The sequence below is a fragment of the Berghia stephanieae genome, chromosome 2 (assembly GCF_034508935.2).
Source record: "Berghia stephanieae isolate SIO BIC M18660-M18661 chromosome 2, UCSD_Bste_1.3, whole genome shotgun sequence".
In the NCBI taxonomy this organism is placed as follows: Eukaryota; Metazoa; Mollusca; class Gastropoda; order Nudibranchia; family Aeolidiidae; genus Berghia; species Berghia stephanieae.
Genome location: NC_088361.1, coordinates 119,562,802 through 119,576,316, shown reverse-complemented (window position 1 = coordinate 119,576,316; position 13,515 = coordinate 119,562,802). Strand labels below are relative to the sequence as shown.

General features: G+C 33.8%; 1 protein-coding gene across 1 annotated transcript in view; it reads left to right on the top strand.

The window, feature by feature from the left end:
• The window catches only part of LOC144966427 (putative serine incorporator), a 30,121-nt gene extending 26,443 nt beyond the window's left edge, over nucleotides 1-3,678 (top strand). Inside the window, exon 15 of the mRNA XM_078902858.1 lies at nucleotides 974-3,678. Coding sequence (XP_078758984.1) covers nucleotides 974-1,723 — 750 coding nt within the window. The 3' untranslated portion in view covers nucleotides 1,724-3,678. The remainder of the gene's footprint in view (nucleotides 1-973) is intronic.
• The last annotated feature ends 9,837 nt before the right edge of the window (nucleotides 3,679-13,515 follow it).

Genomic DNA, 13,515 nt, shown 5'->3' with positions numbered 1-13,515 from the left:
CAATTTTTTAAGAAGGATACATGATTACAATCAATCACAGATAGTCATACAGAAGACATGGGCCACAGGTCGACCAAAGAGGGAGTATAGAAGTGTTAAAGTTACAGCACTAGGAAACAAGTATGAGCTATAGGGGTAGATTAAGAAAGTAAGGACATACAGAGGACACCACACTAGAGAATGAGTGTGAGGTGGGTGGGTGAGGAGCAGAGCGTGTACCACTCATCGGTGGGTTCTGTCTCCTGCACCTTAAGAGGAAGGGGTCCCACCTACTCCCTAGCCCGGTTATACCGCCGGGGACTCGGTCGCGCCCATAACAAACTCAGTAGAAACGGGGAACACCACGGGAAGGTGCTGTTATGGACACAATAATGCATGAGAGGCCATATGCAATAATCTCTGTCAGACAGGATTACGCGGCAATCAATGCACCTGGAAATGAGAGGTGTTGGGTTCGAAATGCACATCAATTTCCTTTCAGCAAGCGGGACGTCCGGCCCAGACCTTGCAGCTCCCCACACTTTTCTTACTACCTGTACCCTTTTTTACTGAGTTTTTTGCCCCTTTATAGTCTATTTTGAGAAGTTGGACTTCAATAATATTATTTCTAAGATAATGAAATATCGTTTTCCACCAAAATCTCAAGAAGGATTTTTCTAATAATTAGTCCCAAATCGCCCCTTAATTACTAAGTTCTTTCTTTTTGTCTTTCTTTTTACTTTTAAAAAAAAATTTAAAATTTATTTCTTAATTTTCTCATTTATTTAAGTATTTATATTTTTATTATTGTACATAAACAAAATTGCATTTGATATCTACAGTATTCTTTTCATGTTTTGTTCTCAGTTCCTGAAATAGCCTCGATAATGCATTTCCATATCGTTCTTTTCTATTTTAAAACACTTTTGTGTCTTTATCATTCATTTTTTTTCCCCCTCACTCACCTCTTTTCCAAAATTCTTTCCTTTCACAGATATGTGGTGGTCGAAATCTTGCATTCCCTTACAGGGTGAAAGGAGAAACATTGGATGTTGAAGATGAACAGGATAATGTAGATGGAATAAATGTCCAATTTGTAGAAGAAATAGTTGATGATGAACCCAGAAGAGGCAGCCGAGTCAGGTCTGATTCAGAGCATTCAATAAGGTCTGGGTCTCAACCACCACGCCGTCATTCAGCTGTTGAAAGCAGTCCAATCAGGCACTCTAGAGAAGTCATGCAGGGTGCACGAGGTTCCAGAGATAATATAGCTTTGAGAGGATCAGATAAAAATTTGGCAGGGGGATCTAGAGAAAATTTGGCAGCATCTAGAGAAAATGTGGCAAAAGTGAAAGGCTCAAGAGAAAATTTGGCCAGGATGACAGGTACAAGTAGAGAAAATTTGGGCAGAGTTAAAGGATCAAGAGAAAATTTGGCAAAACGGGCCATGATTACAAGTTCTAGGGAGAATTTGAGAAACATGCGGTCACCATCAAGAGAACAGTTGGAGCCTCTGACACGGTCTCCTCTTGCTGGATCGAGGGAGAGACTTGGTAGGGATAATAGAATGGGTGGGTCTAGAGATGGACTGAATCAACGGCCAAAATCATCCAGGGAGGACCTTAGCGCATCAGACAGGGACAAGGCAGTATCCATGTCATCTCTTCACAGTATTCCTGAAATAAGGGACAGCCCAAAGCCCAAGAAAAAGGGGCCAAATCGTCAAATTTCAAGTATAGTTTGATTGCATACTAACTTTCTAGTTTGGTTTTCAATAAATGTATACTGAATTGATTTGTTTTTAGAAATAGGTAATTATAACAAATCAGATACAAGAATTGGCAGCACCAAAGAAAAAGATAAAGGAAGAAAAAAACTACCATAATGATAACACTAATGAAACACCTTCCACAAAGTTCCCTAATGTTGTTCATATCACTTGATACGCTATTGAGGATTAAACACATAGTATCATGACAGGTATTTTTAACATAGTCTTCTACTGCTTCCTAAAAGAAGTAGCACATCTATATGACCTGAAAAATAAGGCAGTGAGTTCAGTTTTTCTTGGGCATGCTTTGCTAATTAACTGAAAGGAAGATATGTTTAGCAGGTTAGTATTAATGGATCTGAGATGATACACAAAGGCATTAAGAAAGCCAATGATATAAATTTTTATAGTATAGATGACTGAGCGTGTAAAACATTTGTTCTCTACTTTAAATCATATTATAATATATTATATTTCTGAACATGAGCTTGCTTGGTGGCTGGCTGTCTTGAGATCTATGATAATTGAGGGGGGAGGGGGGGGGGGGGGGGGAATTACTAATGTTGAAACTAGTAGTTCTAATAGCTCAGTTTGTTAAGCAGTCTCTTCAAAAGCAAAATGATTGGTTTTGGTCCTTGTTATAATTGAGTTTTGTTTTTTTGTTTTTCGTTGTTGAACGAAACATGACGCCTGTTAGGCGATTGTGCTTGACAATAGATGTTTGATTGTGGAATCTGGAATCTTATACCATGTCCCCTGGTTACTAACAAAGTTGGAAGACTCTTTAATCTGTCCTTTGGTAGATCCACAAGGCTGTGCACCATTTAAAAGAAATGTGACGTTAGATTGTTTCCTTCTTACTTCAAGAGTTTGCCAGCAGAGAGATTTTAGCATGTCAGTCACAATACTTGTGGTTTTAAAATTGTTGAACACTGATCGAGCTGCCTTGCGTTGTACCATTTCAATTTGTGTTATATTTTTATGTTGTTGCCCTAACACCCAACCCCGATTCCCTCCCTCCCTCCCTGGTGGATTCTTCATCAGTTCACATCCGTGCTATCTCCTGTCTCAACCTATAGTGTCCTTATTTTGGAATGAGACCCATCTAGTTTCACTTGGGCCGTGTCATTGAATCTTTTGCTAAGAGGGAGGCAGTCAGATAGATTTTTTTAAGAGATCATATTTTTTCACCTAGTAAATCAGCTCTCTATTGTGGTATTCTTAGTTATTATGTCTCTCTAACCATTTGAGTGCATCCCTTATGACGAAGATTTTGTGGTAGTGTCAGTGACTTTTAGATTGTTTCAGACAAGCTACAAGGATATATTACTGTTGGATCAACTTCTGATCTGTTCAATTAGTCCCCTTTGACTTGTTGTTTTTCCTTGATGTTTGATGGCTAAAACCCTTGACTTTTCTATCATTTTCTTTACACGAGTGTTGAAATGATCTGAAGATGCTGTAATCACCTTGAAACCCCTACAACCAAACAAACAGTAAATGAACTCTTCCTAAACTTTGAGCACCATTTTATAATGTCTCATATCGTGTATGATATAGAAAGTGACATATCTTATAAACCTTTTTATCCTTTTGTTACAAATCCTCCATTGCAGTTTGTTTCCTTTTAAACACAAATTTGTTCATTTCGTCCTATGTTACATTGTAGTTTTCGAACTGGTGTGATTTCAATTTATTGCTTACGCTGAATGCATCTCACTCATTATATATTTACGTCGTTAGAATATTTTTAATTTTACAAGTGCCAACTCGAAGGACAAAATGTAATCCATACATTATGCATATTCACTAATTTGCTAGATTATTTATTTAACAATTTGAGAGGCAGGCAGGCACTGATGCAAGATAAAAATTTGAAAAAGATGTGTATGAAACAGTGCCAAAGCAATACGAAATTCGAAAGAAAATTACGAAGAAAAAGCAGCTTGCTTTGATAAAGGATCGAATTCCAGACCGCCTCATGTAATTAATGAAATATGTAATGGTACAACATGGAGCATTGTTGGTTCAGAGCCTTCTGATTTTAAGCTAATTACATAGATAGTATAGCTGATTCCTAAATTGTCATTTTAGCAAGACGCATATAAGCCTCTGATTTGATCTGTCCAGACTTTGCATATCATATTATGTCTTGTTTTTGCTTTGATCAGGTATGAGCCACAGATGAATAATTAACGTGGTTCATTTTGTTTTCATCTTTTAATGTATTTTTAATGTGGGTGAGCACTATTAGAGAAAATGTAAAGATGAATTTGTTCATTATCGCTGTTGTTTCTGTTACTATTACTATCAGTGATAGTAGTTGTAGTAGTTGTGATTATATATATATATATATATATATATATATATATATATATATATATATATATATATATATATATATATATATATATAATAAATGGCATTTATATATATATATTCCCATAGTGGGCAGGGAGGTACTTGCTGTGTCTTCTATCCCCCTGTATCTATTTTCCAATAGCTTTCCATCTTTGACTTGGAATGAGATTACTTAGTTTTGTCCTGACCCTGGCTGGGATCCTTGGCTGAGAGTGAAACAGTCGAATGTATATAGTTTTGGAGATGATTTTTTTTCCCCTGTAAATCATCTCTCTGTTATTTTTTATTTTTGATATATGATTTGTTAAAATTTGAGTGTGTTCCTCTTGGTGGGATCTTGTTCTGGTGTCTGGGTGAAACATTTAGGTAATCTCAATCTAAGTACACTGATAGTGTGCTTTTGGAATCTGCATCTGTTCCCTATTTGTACCATTCCCTTTCATATTACTTTTTCCTCGTCCTTTTAATTGTACATCTAGAATGTTTTTACTATCCAATTTTTACCTTTTTACTGCCGCTCATATGACCTAAATGTGTTGCAAGTGCCGTAAAACATTTAAAAACAAAAAATATTATTCCAATATATATCTTATTGTATCCCAACATACCAATTAATTTCAAAACCTTTTCCACATACCAACATTACTTAAATGAGTTATACTTTATTGTCCATCATACCCTATGAAAGTAGCTATATCTCTTTTTGTGGATGCAGTTTAATCAGGATATATGTTGTTTTTATGTGAAACATATAAGAACAAACACTGGATCGTTATGCATTTAGTTTTGATTAATTGAAAGAGATACACCTGAAGGAATCATTGTGCATTGCTTTTTTATATACCACATCATCCCTGTTGAGGGCAATGATTCTATAGCACCCTTAGCTATAATATTTCTCAATAATTCGCTGTTGATTTCATGTATAGTCATAAGCGAAAAGTTTCACATCTATCATATCAGCAAAAATTTAATCAACAGTGCATAATAATGAAGCATCTTTCATATTATCATATGTGCTAAATCCATGATTTACCCCCAAACCACCGGTTATTTCTAGTTGTTTTATTAGACACATACACAATATATAGCACAGTCTATATTTTATATATCATTAAAGGGACCAAATGTCACTTATTGTTGTCACGAAATCAACGACGTATTATTCCTCTCATGTTACATGCAAAAGATGTAAGAGACAAAGATAGAAAGTGTTATTCAGGGTTGGGGAAATGGAGACTACTTACAGACCTGCTGACAGTATACTTTTTCATATTTTAGTATGCTTTAAGGTCTGGAATATAGAACTGTAGACTAGAAAGTGCAGACTGCAAAAAGTCAAGAGTTGTATCAAATAGGTAAAAAAGTTAAGGGGTGAAGAATGTGTTATAGTTAAAACGAGTTGGAAGTTGTTATCTCCACCGAGATATGAACCAGGAAGATTATTGGAACAGGAATTAAAGATTTTTCCTCCCCCGTACTAGCTTGATAAGTCTCCATAAATCCAGCGAATGTTAAGTTTTAAATTTTGGAAGAGCGCACATGAGAAGAAAGTATTTTGTGAAAAAATACGAGAATATCACCCTAGATTTTGGGGAAATAAATTTTAAAAAGATAAATCGATTTAATTTAGGTTGGTTGGCAAGACTGGAAATGAAATTATTACAGTTTATGTAACATCTCGATAAGAACACCCTGAATAGCAGCTTGGCAACCTGGTCCCGACTTTTTTTGCTATACATTGTTAGTATCAAAAACTTCAATATATCAACATACATTTTAGTAAAAACCGTGTTTAGCGACATAGATATACTGATAATCGGCAATTGAAACTTGATACAAAATTCTAGTTTTTTCCAACCAGTGTGGTGCTTTACTCGGTCCTTATGGCTAATAATAATAATAATAAAGCTGTGCTCATGCAGGTTCCAAGCCTTTATAAACTACAGCGAGAAAATGGCGTTTGAACACAAATTACGATAAAAAAAACAATGAAAAAACAATGCACTAAAGAGTTAGAATAGGCAATAAACTTTCTTACTTGGTTGTGATGTGTCTAATTATAATCAGTGGGATGCACTTCACATCAAAGTCTTATCACACGTCCTTTTTCTATCATCTTGGAAACTCCACAATAATGACAGGACTTCCCTGATCCTGATGCTGTCATTACTAGATAACGTGCAACTCCTGAATAAGGAATTCGACGGAATTGGAATTATCATGACGTTATCTGTTGCTGGAAAAAGGTCAATGACTCGCACAGTTTGTACTTGATAGTAAATATTTATGCTAGCTTGATAAAAAAATTGAGTGCACTCACTTGCACATTTTTCTAATTGCAACTTTGCTATATGAAATCAATGTGGTATGTATAAAGGTGATCTTATGAAGTGTCTTTGCACCCATAGGTTTTTATACAGGATTTTAAAATTTTCATGATTTTGTTATGCATATAGACTTGCTCATGTAACATTAATTCATTAAAAAAAATACCTGATTAAAAAATTTAATTTTTGTTAATGAAAAAATACAAATCAGTTTTTATGTTTATTTATTCTATAACAAGTGCTATTTTTAAAATTATGATTTGGATTTATATATTGTAAATACTTGTAAGTATTTCTATACATGAATATACATTGATTTATGTGCAAATCAAATTCCTTGAAAATATGTTTTTACTTCATCGATATTTTATATACAAACCACTGTGAATTCTATTGCTTTACCCTTTAATATTGATTACCAAAAATATTTTTGTTTTTATCTTGTATCGCCAATACTGTACTATCCCCTCATGTAATTGTAGTATATTTGTGATGTTTTGTTTTTTGGTAATGGTTGTGTGACATGTTCAGTTTTATATGGAGCGGTGAGCAGCTTTCGCTGGGTGGGGATCCTGACCTCCCATAGCGGGCAGGGAGGTACACACTGTGTCTTCTATCCCATTATATCTGTTTTCCAACATGCTTTCTGTCTTTGTCTTGGAATGAGATTACTTGGTTTTGTCCTGGTCCTGGCCAAATGCCCTGGCTGAGAGGAAAACAGTCGAATGTATAGTTAGTTTTGGGAGATGATATTTTTTTCATTGTAAATCATCTCTCTGTTATGCACTGTATTATGCCTTCTTTATATTATAAATTATGATTTGTAAAACATTTGAGTGTGTTCCTCTTAGCGGGACCTGTGCTTGTGTCTGGATGAGACTTTTAGGTAATCTCAAACTAAGTACTTTGATAGAGTGCTTTTGGAATCTACGTCTGTTTCCTATTTGAACCAATTCCCCTTTGTCTTCCCTTTTCTTGGATGCTTTATTGTAATTCTAGAACTTTTTACTATCCCATTTTCTTCCTTTTTACTGGCGCTGATATGACCTTAATGTGTTGCAAGCGCCGTAAAACCCTTAAAAACAAAACAAACAAACAGCAGCTTTCATTTCAGTTTTAAACTTTTACATAGTGATGAAATTACATGCTGCCTTCTTGTAAATTCTTATCAACCAATGGCTTTGTATTCACATTTTTTTTTTTCGATTATATTTTCATGTATGCCATATGCCTTGTGTCACGTCTCGTTTTGTTTTTATGTTGTTTTTTTTTTTTATTAGTTGTTTTTTTGTTGGTTTTTTTTTTTTTGTTTTTTTTGTAATATTTTTTTTCTAATTTTTATTTTTGTAAGTTGGTGAATCACTTTTTAAATACATCTCATTTATATTTTGAAAGCCTTATAGTGGCCAGTAGCTGATTATGAGTCAAATTGTATTCATATCTGATTTATTGTTTACTGTATGCAATTTCTATCACAATATTCCTCCCTTAGCTGTGCCAATATGTGTAAAAATTCATCCCAACAACGTTACTTAACATCGAGGATCTTGTTTTTCCCACTTATATAAATCAGAAATATTCCTTCTTTTCATACCCATACTTCTTCATGGCATGAAATAACAATGTGAAAACTGAGGGTGGCAGCTGAAATAAAGTATTAAGACCAATATTCAGATATTACAACCAATCCAAGAATGAAAAATTACTCAAAAGTTTGTGTATTTTATATTTTATTATCAAATTCCTACATTTGAGCACACTTTTTAACTGTGTCTGGGGAGTGAGAGAGTGGAATGGAAACTGAAAACTACATTATGGTAGTTAGACTGATTGGTTTTGTGGAAGGTTTTATTGTTTGTTTGTTTTGGGTTTTTTTGTGTGTGTATGCGATTTGCTGTAGTGATTGGATTATAGATTGCTTTGACTGATATATATATATATATATATATATATATATATATATATATATATATATATATATATATATATATATATATATATATATATATATATATATATATTGCTTGGACTAAAATTGCTCAAAGTTTTGTATACTTATAACCAATGCAATCCAATCAAATGCAGCTCTTTTGAAATAATTTATAATATCACACTTAATTCACCATGTCCTTAAGCAATGAAACTTGTTTTTGTACAATAATATACCAGATTAATCTTGTGAGGTTTTCTTTTACCAGAAAACTACAATTTTGTGTTTTTTAATGTTGTTTTGTTTTGTTTTTTTTTTGTTTTTGAGAAATATTGTCTTAATTACTATTACGACTTTTATATTATTATATAAAGTACATGCTCGCATACATGTTCAGTTAGATATATGAAGTATGTTATGTTAATGTTTATTCTTTAATTTTGTTATCTTGTGCAACAAAAGCATCAAAAGCCCGTGGTGAGGCGTCGATAATTAGTCTTGTGTAGCTTGTTTACTTATTTGGGAAAGGATTGATGGTGAATCTTTGTAATTTTGTAATTATTCAATCGGATGTAATGTGAACCCAAACATGCATTTCAATTTTTTATTTTTTTTTTTTACCTGTAGTTAGATTTAACTTGTTGAATTAATCAGAATACTATTTAGTTTGTGTCTTATTTATTGAAATTTTTCAAATAAGCAAATCATATTCTTCTGATGCAATTGATCACAACTTTTTAACCTTCAAAGTATAGTGCTATTTTCATTTCATTATCAATTATTTCAAAAATATCTTTATTTTTTTTTTAAAAAAAGCTTTTCTCTTTGCCACATACGTGCCATTGTTTATAAAATCTCTTTGTGCCTTTTCATTTGATAGTATATTTACCCTATTGTGTATTACATTTGTCTTCCAGTACCACATTGTGTTCTTTAATTCATATGTTCTGGAATAGAATTATTCTTTTTACTCTTATCTCCATCCGTTTATCTTGTAGTTCGGAGTTGGTCAGAGCTCCCAACTCTCATTTAAATTTCATTTTCTAATATGTCATCAGTTTACTGCATAAATAATAACACAAGAAAACTTGTAATGACTAATCTTACTATTTAAAAAAGAAAAAAAAAAGTGAGCTTTTATATTGTTTTATATCCACTAAAAGTGCTCAAAGCACTTTACAAAGGGTCCCTGACCAACAGCAACACATAACATTTTAACGAGACATGATGCCTGTAAGACAGTGTTGTTAATGGCCAGGTACTCATTTTACACCTGAGTATGGTGAGAGAATATGAGTAAAGAGCCTTTTCCAAGGACACAACTAATCGCCGAGCGATGCTGGAACCAGGACCTTCTGAACCAAAAGAGAGTGTCATATCACTAGACCACATAGCCCCATTAAAGTTATCGTAGTCATGGACACAATCCTAATTTTGAACAGTCTGGTCCTGATTTACTGGCATTTGTGTTGGCCAACCTGGGTAAGATCCCGTCAAAACTCCTTTAAAAAAAACAAAAAAACCATCATACTCTTGTTGTCTCTTCTATTTCTCTGTACCTATTTACCTTCCATTTGCTGGGTGGGGATCCTGACCTCCCATAGCGGGCAGGGAGGTACATACTGTGTCTTCTATCCCCTTATATCTGTTTTCCCACATGCTTTCTGTCTTTGTCTCGGAATGAGATTACTTGGTTTTGTCCTGGCTCTGGCCGGAGTCCTAGCTGGGAGGGAAACAGTCAAATGCATAGTTATTGTTTTGGGAGATGATATTTTTTTCCTTGTAAATCATCTCTCTGTTATGTATTATTATTTTTATTTTGAATGTATAATGTAAGCATTTGAGTGTGTTCCTCTTTGTTGGATTTTGTGCTTGTGTCTGGATGAGACTTGTAGGTGATTTCAAACTAAGTACATTGGTGGTATGCTCTTGGAATCTACATCTGATCCCTATTTGTTCTCAGTTCCCCTTTGCCTTACTTTTTCTTGGGTGCTTTAATTGTAATTCTAGAACTTTTTACTATCCCATTTTCTTCCTTTTTACTGGCGCTGATATAACCTAAATGTGTTGCAAGCGCCGTAAAACCCTTAAAAACAAAAACAAAACAACTTTCCATTTGGCCTTGCATTGTCTTTCTGGAATGAGATCATTTGAGTTTTGTTTGGGTCCCAGGGTTTTTTCTGAGAAGGAAATAATCAGATGATCAATTATTTCTTCCTTTTTCTTGCGACTAATATGACCTTAAAGTGTCACTGGCGACTTAAGCCGCCTGAAAAGAAACTAAATTTTTATTTTTATAAAAACACTTTTCTGGGTGGGGATCCTGACCTCCCAAAGTGGGCAGGGAGGTACATGTTGTGTCTTCTATCTCCTCAGACCCGTTTTCCAATTGTTTCCTGTCGTTGCCTTGGTATAAGATTACTTAGTTTTGTCCTGACCCTGGCCAGAGTCCTTGGCTGGGAGGGAAACAGTCGAATGTATAGTTTTAGTTTTGGGAGATGATATTTTTTTCCTTGTAAATCATCTCTCTGTTATGCATTGTATTATGTTTAGTTTACATATTATATTATATGATTTGTAAACATTTGAGTGAATTCCTCTTAGTTGGGACCTGTACTTGTGTCTGGATGAGATTTTTAGGTGATCTGAGACTAAGTACTTTGACGGTGTGCTCTTGGAATCTACACCTGTTCCCTATTTGAACCAATTCCCCTTTGTCTTACCTTTTCTTGGGTGCTTTAATTGTAATTCTAGAACTTTTTACTATCCCATTTTCTTCCTTTTTACTGGCGCTGATATAACCTAATTGTGTTGCAAGCACCGTAAAACCCTTTAAAAAAAAAAAAGGTCATGTTATTGATTTTATGCATATAATTTTTTTAATTACCTTTTTTATTACCTTTAATTTTATGAGTATGTGAATAAACAATTTATAATGCATGTCTTTGGTGAATTTATATGAGCAATCAATCTAGTCATTCATGGCCAATCATTTTTATATAAGATATTTAAAACCTAGTTTTTAATGTTTTGTTTATTTAATCTGCATTGTTTTCTGGATCAAATTTTATATCAGCTTTATTTTTTGCCTTAATCATGCATATTTTTTCCCAGTCATAAATTGTTTATTTCTCATTTATTTTATGGATTATTTGTAGCTGACTGGGTGGGGTTCCTACTTCCCATAGTGGGCAGGGAAGTACTTGCTGTGTCTTCTATCCCCTCTTATCTGTTTTCCAATAGCCTTCTGTCTTTGTCTTGGAGTGAGATTGCTTGGTTTTGTCCTGACCTTGGTCGGAGTCCTTGGCTGAGAGGGAAACAGTCGAATGTATAGTTATTGCCTTGGGAGATGATATTTTTTTCCTTGTAAATCATCTCTCTGTTATGTACTGTATTATGTTTTATTTACATGTTATATTTGATTTATTAACATTTGAGTGTATTCCTCTTAGTGGGGACCTGTGCTTGTGTCTGGATGAGACTTTTAGGTGATCTCAAACTAAGTACTTTGATTGTGTGCTCTTGGAATCTACATCTGTTTCCTATTTGAACAAATTCCCCTTTGTCTTACCTTTTCTTGAGTGCTTTAATTGAATTCTATAACTTTTTACTATCCCATTTCTTCCTTTTTACTGGCGCTGATATGACCTTAATGTGTTGCAAGCGCCGTAAAACCCTCAAAAACAAAAAAACAAACATTTGTAGCTGATTAAATTGGTTGGATAAATTAGATTAACTCCACTGGGGCATAAGCTTTCCACTTTTGCTTTTATGAGGCTGACAACTTATCCCCTCCTCCTTCCCCCCACCCCTACTTTTATTACGAGTGATCTTTGTAATTTTTGCTTGGTTGTTATAGCAAGTCAGAAACTGGCAAACGTATAAATCTATGCCCTTATGTTAGATAATTATAATATTGTCTCATCATCATTAAACTTTGAATATCTGGGTGGGGATCCTGACCTCCCATAGTGGGCAGGGAGGTACATGCTGTGTCTTCTATCCCCCCAACCCATTTTCCAATTGTTTCCTGTCGTTGTCTTGGAATGAGATTACTTGGTTTTGTCATGGCCCTGGCTGGAGGGAAACAGTTGAATGCATAGTTATAGTTTTGGGAGATGATATTTTTTTCCTTGTAAATCATCTCTCTGTTATGCATTGTATTATGTTTAGTTTACCTATTATATTATATGATTTGTAAACATTTGAGTGTATTCCTCTTAGTTGGGACCTGTGCTTGTGTCTGGATTAGACTTTTAGGTGATTTCAAACTAAGTACTTTGACGGTGTGCTCTTGGAATCTACATCTGTTCCCTATTTGAACCAATTCCCCTTTGTCTCACCTTTTCTTTTGTGCTTTAATTGTAATTCTAGAACTTTTTACTATCCCATTTTCTTCCTTTTTACTGACGCTGATATGACCGTAATGTGTTGCAAGCGCCGTAAAACCCTTAAAAACAAAAAACATAAAACAAACTTTGAATATCGCTACTGATTATTTTGGGGGTTTTTTCATCCAAATTAACCAAAGTCTCTGACATTTTGTTTTTTTCTAAGACAATTGTAAAGATACATTTCTGCCAGTAAAGTTATACAAAGTTGTTAATCTATTGTTGTTTCTTTTTTCTTTTTTCTATTTTGTTTGTTGTTTTTATTTTTGTTTGTTTTGTATTTTTCTAATATGCATTTCACTATTGATTATTTAATATTGCATCCTTTCCATAGGAGATCACCAGATTGTTATAATGCCTTTCATAATGGATAAAAAGGGTCACATATATCGAAAAAGACTTTACTGCGTTCCTTTGTGAAATCAAGACATAGTAAATTTATTTTTGTTTAAACTGTCTAATTTTAAACTCTACTTTCCATATGCTTGTCTAATTAATTTGCCATTTTTATTTCTCATAGTTTAAAAAAAAAATTATAATCACCAAGATATTTGAACATTCAATTTTATACACGTTTAAACAAAAAAAAATATTTTATATATTGTATCTATTCATATGTTTGAAATGTATTGATACGCCTCGCGCCAAAATTGTATTTATTTTTCAATAAGCCCACTGGATAAATCAGATTAGCTAAATAATTTAATATGTCTGCATTTTGTTTTAAAATAACTAATTTGAATATTATATATA